This window comes from Monosiga brevicollis, genomic scaffold, assembly GCF_000002865.3.
Source record: "Monosiga brevicollis MX1 MONBRscaffold_12 genomic scaffold, whole genome shotgun sequence".
NCBI lineage: Eukaryota > Choanoflagellata > Craspedida > Salpingoecidae > Monosiga > Monosiga brevicollis.
The window spans coordinates 433,103-440,576 of NW_001865049.1; the positions used below are offsets into that span (position 1 = coordinate 433,103).

At 57.0% G+C, this 7,474-nt stretch overlaps 2 protein-coding genes across 2 annotated transcripts in view; one reads left to right on the plus strand and one right to left on the minus strand.

The window, feature by feature from the left end:
• Positions 1–1,938: 1,938 nt before the first annotated feature.
• Positions 1,939–2,313, minus strand: MONBRDRAFT_8722 (uncharacterized protein; the record flags this gene model as incomplete). Its single annotated transcript, XM_001746394.1, has 1 exon — positions 1,939–2,313. The coding sequence occupies one exon, from the start codon at positions 2,311–2,313 to the stop codon at positions 1,939–1,941; it is 375 nt and encodes a 124-aa protein (XP_001746446.1).
• A 1,089-nt stretch (positions 2,314–3,402) lies between these two features.
• The window catches only part of MONBRDRAFT_25944 (uncharacterized protein), a gene marked incomplete at both ends in the record, with an annotated part of 4,965 nt that continues 893 nt past the window's right edge, over positions 3,403–7,474 (plus strand). Inside the window, 4 exons of the mRNA XM_001746271.1 lie at positions 3,403–3,585; positions 3,690–4,119; positions 4,191–5,484; positions 6,032–6,893. Coding sequence (XP_001746323.1) covers positions 3,403–3,585; positions 3,690–4,119; positions 4,191–5,484; positions 6,032–6,893 — 2,769 coding nt within the window. The remainder of the gene's footprint in view (positions 3,586–3,689; positions 4,120–4,190; positions 5,485–6,031; positions 6,894–7,474) is intronic.

Sequence of the window (7,474 nt, forward strand, 5' to 3'; positions counted from 1 at the left end):
CCTGGAAGAAGGAGCACTTGGCGATGTTGCACTTGAACTGCGCATCGCGAAGTCGGTCAAGGACACGCCGAACGTGGCGTTCATGGTCAGCCCACGTTGGACTGTAGATCAAGATGTCGTCGAGGTAGACAATGACAAAGTCGTCAAGAAAGTCGCCGAGGAGCTGATTCATGGTCCGCTGGAACGTCGCAGGAGCATTGCACAGGCCAAACGGCATAACGCGAAACTCGTAGGAGCCATAGCGCGTCGTGAAAGCAGTCATGGGCACGCTGTCGGCGGCCATGGGTATCTGGTGGTAGCCGGAACGGAGGTCCAGCGAAGTAAAACAGGTTGCGTCGCGGAGACGGCTTAAGCAGTCCTCAATCCGTGGCAGTGGATATGCGTCTTTGACGGTAACCTTGTTGAGGGCACGGTAGTCGACACAAAATCGCCAGGAGCCGTTGGACTTTTTTTACGAGGAGCACAGGATGACCAAGGGCTGGTCGAAGGCTGGATGACCTTGTCTCGAACCATATCGGCCAGGAGCTGCTTCAGTGCGGCCAATTCGGCTTCGCCTCGGCGGTAGTCTCGCTGCTTGACGGGCTGCGCATTGTCCGTCAAGATAATTTTGTGTTCAGCAGATTCTACGCCTCGCATAGCCGGCGCCGGCGCCTGAGTCGGTCCGTCGTCGAAGAGGTCAGAGTACTCGTTTCGAATGTCGTCGATCAGAGCATCGCGGTCGTTGGGGGTGGACGAAGACTGTCCTAGGGTGGCTGAGAAACAGCGCACAGAGTTGTCCGGCGTCGTGGAGACCCAGACGAGATAGGCGGCAGCAGACTTCTGCCGAAGGAGTGAGCGGAGACCAATAGGTGTTGGCGGCTCGATAAAAGGCAGCTGTACAGCGCCTGGAAAGGTCGCGGTCCGTTGGCGAGCAGAAATAACAATGTCGTGCTCACTGAGGAAATCACGGCCCAGAAGAACGTCGGCAGCGTCGAAGAGAGCGACCACCGGAAAGGAACGGGTAACAGTCAGGGGACCAAGCTGTAAGGACACCTCGGTGTAAGTCTCGACAGGTATACGTGTGCCGTTGCCGAAGATAACATCAAAAGGTGGTCCGTTGCGCGTTGGAAGGGATAAGGAGGATGCCAGCTGTGCCGATAGCAAAGAGCGGTCACAGCCAGTGTCAAAGAGGAACGTCACCGCCGTCGACCCAATAGCACCCACGGACATCAAGGGGCCAGGGTCCTGGCGCGGTGATAAAACAGAAACCGAATTGATAACCACAGGTCGAGGCTCCTCACGAGGTGGGAGTGAATCTGTGGCTGAGGTACGTGCTGCCTGCGATGGCACGCCCTCTGGGTTGGGGTCCGGGGAAGTAGAAGATGCAGGTTCCCCGACCCCGGGCCCTAGTTTTTTGGGCACGCTTTGCTCTGGTGGTCATCGGCGAAGCAGTGGTAGCAGAGATGATGCTTTCGAGCAAAGGTGTGGCGAGCTTGCTTGTCGCTTTTGTTGAGCTTGGTGAACTCTTCGGAATTGCGGAGCTGAGCTAGAATGCGGAGCGGTGGACGGCTGGGAGAGCTGGCGGCCTGCTTGTGAGCTGCCTTGGGTCCGGAGGTCGAGTGGATCGTCGGCCCCTTGTGCGCCGTCCGGTTGCTTGGCACGCTGAAAAGAGTATCACGAGTCGGGACGTAACCATCGAGAGCTTCTTTCACGATTCTAGTCAACGTGGTCGCTGGACCAGATGTCGCCTGGTGTGCCGCAGTGGCGAGACGCTCCACCAGTCGGCTGCAAGTGCACTGGCGCTGGAGCTTGCACAGCATCTGAAGCTTGGTCAGCATGGTGTATTCAAGCGGTTCGTGTTGAAACATGCAATCAACCGCCTGCACCCACTCATCGAACTCAGCGAGTCCAGCTTTGCTCTCAGCTCTGAGGTTCAAACACCTAATTTATTATTATCGCTCAAGCGACGCAACTTGTCTCGAGTCCAGTAAAAATGCTCGTCGAAGCGTCCAACATTCGGGCCAGGGCGGCGACGCCCAAGTGAAAACCAAACTGTTTGTGCAGGTGCGCTCGAGCGTCTTCCAAGGATGCTGGGGTTGTGTCCGAACTTGCAAGGTTGCGGTGTAGGGCACCTTCGAGGAAGGGTACCATGACATGGTCCCAATGGGAAGACCAGGTTGCTGCTAGGTTCGCCTTGAGCTGATGGTTCATGTGCATGGTCACAGCAATGTAGGCCGAGAAGTAAGGATCAAAGCCAAACGTCTGTAGGCGTTGCGACTTCTTCTGGAGATTCGCTAAGAGCCCCGGGATCACGTGCGCGGCAAGCGGAGCCATCGGTGCTGGTGACTCGTGAACGGGTTCCGGAACGTCGGTGGTCGGTGGGTGGTGGACAGGTTCTACGTCGAGCTCTAGGGTTCCTTGGCCAAGGAGCCCAGTTCGCGAACGGGTGCGCGAGGAGATGCTGTCCAGCGCGAAGATTGAAGAAGGGCGGTCGGTCGATCGAAGTTTTCAATCGCTACCATGTCAGGCTCCAGCACGTCTGGAGGCCGTCTTTGGGTTGCGAGGAAGCGCGTAGGTTTGAGGAAGCGTTTTGAGAGAGGTTTGAGAGACGTCCGTCGGGACGGAGCGAAAGCTTTGGTGGTGTCTTGAGGTCAATTGAACCAGCTGCGGTCGGCAAGCATTCACAGTGACCAGACCAGGTGCACCGTTAGAATAGCTGTAGAGCCGCTCAATCCCAAGGATAGGGAAAGTGCAACCCGTGCCCAACCGCAGGTATCACAACAAAGAGATAATAATAACAAAGAGAAACAACAGTCGTGACAAGCTTATCGCTCCAGGCATGTGCCAGGAATCGTGGGATCCAAGTGCAGGTGTGAATGTGTGAGAGCACAGCAGCGATGGCTTCACTCGAGGCTAGGTGGTTGGCGGTCACCCGAGATATTTCCGGGCTTGTGTCTGGCGTGGCAGCAGTCATGTCAACGTCGACCTCGTCGCCAAAACGCCGAGGCGTTGCAGTCTGGTCTCGACCTCATCTGTGAATATTGGGTTGGGTTTTCGAGCCGTTTCGAACTTCTTCTGACCGAGAAAGACCTGTTGCTTGTCTCAAACGCTTGATCAGCCTGAGCTTATTTCAAAAAAAAAAAAAAATAAAATAAAAAAAAAACACACGAAGGCCTAGGTGACGACAGGAATCTTGAAGGCTCACGAGGGTAAATGTATCAATATTCAGAGCCTGCATCAAATCTTAGGGCGCATTCATTCCTTTTGCTCGCGTGGGCTCTTTGTTGCGCCGACAAGAAATGTTGGAGTGACGCTGGAGCAATTGAGCGAGAGTCGCCCTCGCCCAAGCGGCCTTGTCGCCCACGAACCGGAACGCGTCGCTGGCTGTGTCGTACTGCTTCGCGAGTAAGATTTTGAATAAACATGGCCTGTAGCGATGCAATGCTCTCGTGCTGCTCCTGCAAGCGTGCTTGGAGGACCGAAATCGGTGTCTGCGAGCTGCTCAAGCTCGCCCGGCATCCACTGATGCAGCGCAGCCGCTACCCATCCAGTGCCACCGAGACCAAGCTGATGGCTGCCACCTTGAGCCAGCTGTATTGGTCTGCCGTCCACTCGGACTATACCGCTGAAGAGCGAGAGATGTGCTGGGCTTTGATTTTGGCCTTGCATAGCATGTTGTTGACATTGATGTTGGTCAAGGCATTGTGCAGGGCAACGAGCTATCGCCCTTCTTCTTTGCCCTGTACTCCTGTGAGGTCCTGGGTCTCCTCGACGCCACCACTGACTACCGCTGCAAGATCATCAAATACCTCGACGACATTGTACTGATGGGTCCCGCGGAGGACGTGGCGGCCGACGTCGAGATTGTCAAGGCTCGTGCAGAGTCTGCTGGCCTCCATCTGCAGCCCAGTAAGAGCCGCTTCTACATGCCTCACCATCATTCGGCTTCCATCGCTGCTATCAAGTCTGTCTTGCCAGATGCCGTGCGCGAGACGGCCAACACGGGCATGACGGTCTTGGGAACGCCGATTGGCCGTCGCGAGTGGATGAAGAAGCAGCTGAACGACAAGGCAAAGCACATTACTGGCAAGCTCAATGACCTCAAGACACCACCAAAGCTTTCGCTCCGTTCCGACGGACGTCTCTCAAACCTCTCTCAAAACGCTTCCTCAAACCTACGCGCTTCCTCGCAACCCAAAAACGGCCTCCAGACGTGCTGGAGCAAAATGACATGCTGACGACCGGTGTCTCGCTTCAGGCCCTCCTCACGGCCATGCAGTACGTGCCTAGCCTCATCAACCACCTCTACACGCTGCCCCCAGGTCTCACGTCGGGCTTGTCCGAGCTCTTGAACCGTGCTTGCAAGGACACCTTTGTCAAAGCCTTTTTTGCCAAGGTAAACCTGTCTGCACCGGCTGGTGCTGAAGGTCATGACGTTACGCTGGAACAGCTCCTTGAGGCTCGCCTCTTCACACGGGCCAACACCGGGGGCTTTGGCCTGCACGACTTGGTTGAGCGCGGTCCGGTGGCTTATGTCTGCAACATGGCCAAGCTGGCCACTCGCTACCCTCGGGTCTACGATCGACTTTTGGAGGATGAATCGAGGGCTGCTGACTTTGAGGCCCACGTGCAGCGAGCCGGCTTCCAGATGGCCACGGTCAAGGACGCGGCGACCCAGATCATTGCCCTCCGCTCCAAGGCGGCACTGGACGACCTGATGGCCAAGTGCGCGCTGGACCTGCAGCAGGCATATCTGGCCTCACGCGAGTGGGGCGTTAGCACTGTCTTGACCATGCGGGGTCGGGACAAGTTGCGTCGCTTGAGCGACACGACCTTTGCCATTGCGGTCGTGTCCATGATGGGTTTTGGCCTCCATGAACTCATCAACATCAAGCCGACGGACAAGTGCCCGCTCTGCAGCAGCAAGACACCTCAGCCGCGACTGACCCGCGAGCACCTGCTGACCTGCCGTCCCATCAAGCGTCACAACGCCCTCCGCGACGAGATGGGCCGCCTGCTCAGGTACGCCACCCTCTCCCATGTCTGGGTGGAAAAGTCTGGCTACAACGCCAACGGTCAGAGCTGCCGCATCGACCTGCACTGCCGCAACCCCTTTCCCGGCGGTGCCTTGGGCCCAGCTCTGCCCGACCTGGGCATTGACGTAACTGTGCGCACAGCCCAACCCCCGACCACCTCGCAAGCCTGCATCAAGGTGGGCGCTGCCCTTCGCCGAGCCGAAAAGGAGAAGCGCGAGTACTACACCGGTTTCAACCATGGAAAAACTCTGATCGTCCCTGCGGCGATGACGACAACCGGTGGGTTCGCCTCCTCCTTTGTGGATCTGCTTGGTCAGCTCGCCCGCTGCGCCGAGGCCCGTGGTGTGTACCAGCCGGGGCTGGATGAGGCCTTTGTTCCTCGGTGGAAGGGTCGCTTTGCGGCGCTGGTCCATCAGATGAACGCTGACCACATCCAGCGCCACTTTGGCGGTGTCTGCCTGCGCTCGTCGTAGGTAGGCACCGTCTCGGGGGTCCCTCTGTGGGGATCCCTGTGTGCACCTGTCGCTCCCTAGGTGGTTCCTCGTTGTGATCTTTTCATGGCTTGACTTGTTTTTTTGTTTTAATTTTGCTTTAATTCTTGCTGTATTTTGTGGTAATTTTGCTAAATTTTTGTAAGGTCCTTTGTATGATGTCTTTTTCTTCGCCGGTTGTTTTCCTCAATCCGACGTTGTGTCTCGTTGGATGTGAGCGTGCCGTGGTGTTCTTTATGTTCGTGCTGTGATGGCTAGTAGTTGTGATATGTGTGACTCCCTTTTTGGGTGTCTTGTGTTTTAAATGGCCGTATCTCTGGTTATACCTGGTCGTTTTGTACGATTTTTGTTTCCTTGTGCGTGATTCTTCGCGCTTGTACTCCTCGGCATGATAGGAGCCGATGAAAATGTCTTGTTCTCTTGTGTTATTTTGCGTGCCGTCGTGATTTTGATGTCGGGGTTGCACAGCTTTGCTTTCGGCTCTGAGGTTCAGCTCTGAGGTTCAAACACCTAATTTATTATTAGCATGTTGTTGTCTGCCCCCTCGACCGCACTGTCTACGATTGACCTGCGCAATATGTTTCACGATCGTCTCCGTTGGCTTGTGACGGGGCAACTAGGTCGGGTCGTGGACGCCATGCGCAAGGCAGTCGCACGCAAGCAGAGCCGTCGAGGACAGCTGAACGCCGGCGCGGGCGCCCACCCGAACGACGCAGTCGACCAGAGCCTCAGGTCACTCGTCCGCGACCCGGACCTGGCGGACGAAGCCTGGGCAAACCACGTCACGAACCGTCTGAACCGAGGTCAGATTGCCAAAGCATTTGATGCCGACAAGGCTCGTGCCGTGATTGGTAATTCTGAGGTTCAGGCCGTGCGCGACCTCTTGGTGCCGCCCGGGCTGACCCCGTACATTGCTTCGACACCCGCCTCCACATCTACACTGGCACCAGCCACGGCTGTGAGCTCCCCAACCGTGTCCTTCACCAAGGGTGAGCTCCCCAAGGCGTTGGCGGCCACCAAGGGTGTCACCGACCCCTATGGTTGGTCTGGTGAGCTTCTTGCCTCCATCTACCGCATCAAGGAGCACTTCAGTCAAGTCTTGGGCCCACGCCAGGGTTCCACCAGCGACCCGACTGCTCCTTCTGATGGAGACGCGCCTCAGGGCCCCACCACCGCCACTGGAGGTCCTCAGGTTGCCTTGAACAAGATCTTTCACCACATTGCCAACAACACCGTGCCCGAGTCGATTCGACATGCCCTTTGCTCCATCAACTACACTATCCTGGAGAAGGCCAATGGCAAGTTTCGACCCGTGGGCACGGATTCCATCTTCAACAAGGTTGTCAACCGCGCTCTGCTCGAGCTATTAGAGGCACAATCTGAGACGGTATACTTTACCACGTTGTGTGTCCTCTGGTACTTGATGTTGTCCCACCTTGTTGTGTAACATCTGGTTGTACCATCTTGTTGTGGCATCTGTTTTATTGTTGTCTGCTATCTTGGCGTGAACCACGTTGTCAGACAAAATCTGCAACCCCGCTCCTTGCGGCCCGCGTTTTGGCGGCGCCCTCGCTCCCACCGTGTCCGCTCGCTTGCTCGCTTGCTTGCCCCGCGGACATGGCCACTGAGTCCGGCGGCGAGGATTCTTGGACCCAGGTCCGCGGTGCTAAACGCCCGAGTGCCGAGTCACCTCCAAGCAACACCACCACCTCGCCTTCCCAAACTCATCGTTCTGCAAAACACACGAAACATGGCAGCGCTCGCCATGACCGTAACCATGTTTTCCCTGACCCTATGACCACCCCGTTTCGCCCTCGCGCCCGCCGCTCTGCCCCTACCGCCCGTGCCTCGTCTCATGTGCCCTCGACGTCCCCCGCTGCCGGTGCGACCGAGTCTTCGGCACGTGCCGTCGTGCCCGCGGCCGAGCCAGTGACCAGGACGTCAAACGGCGGCGGGGAGCAACATCCC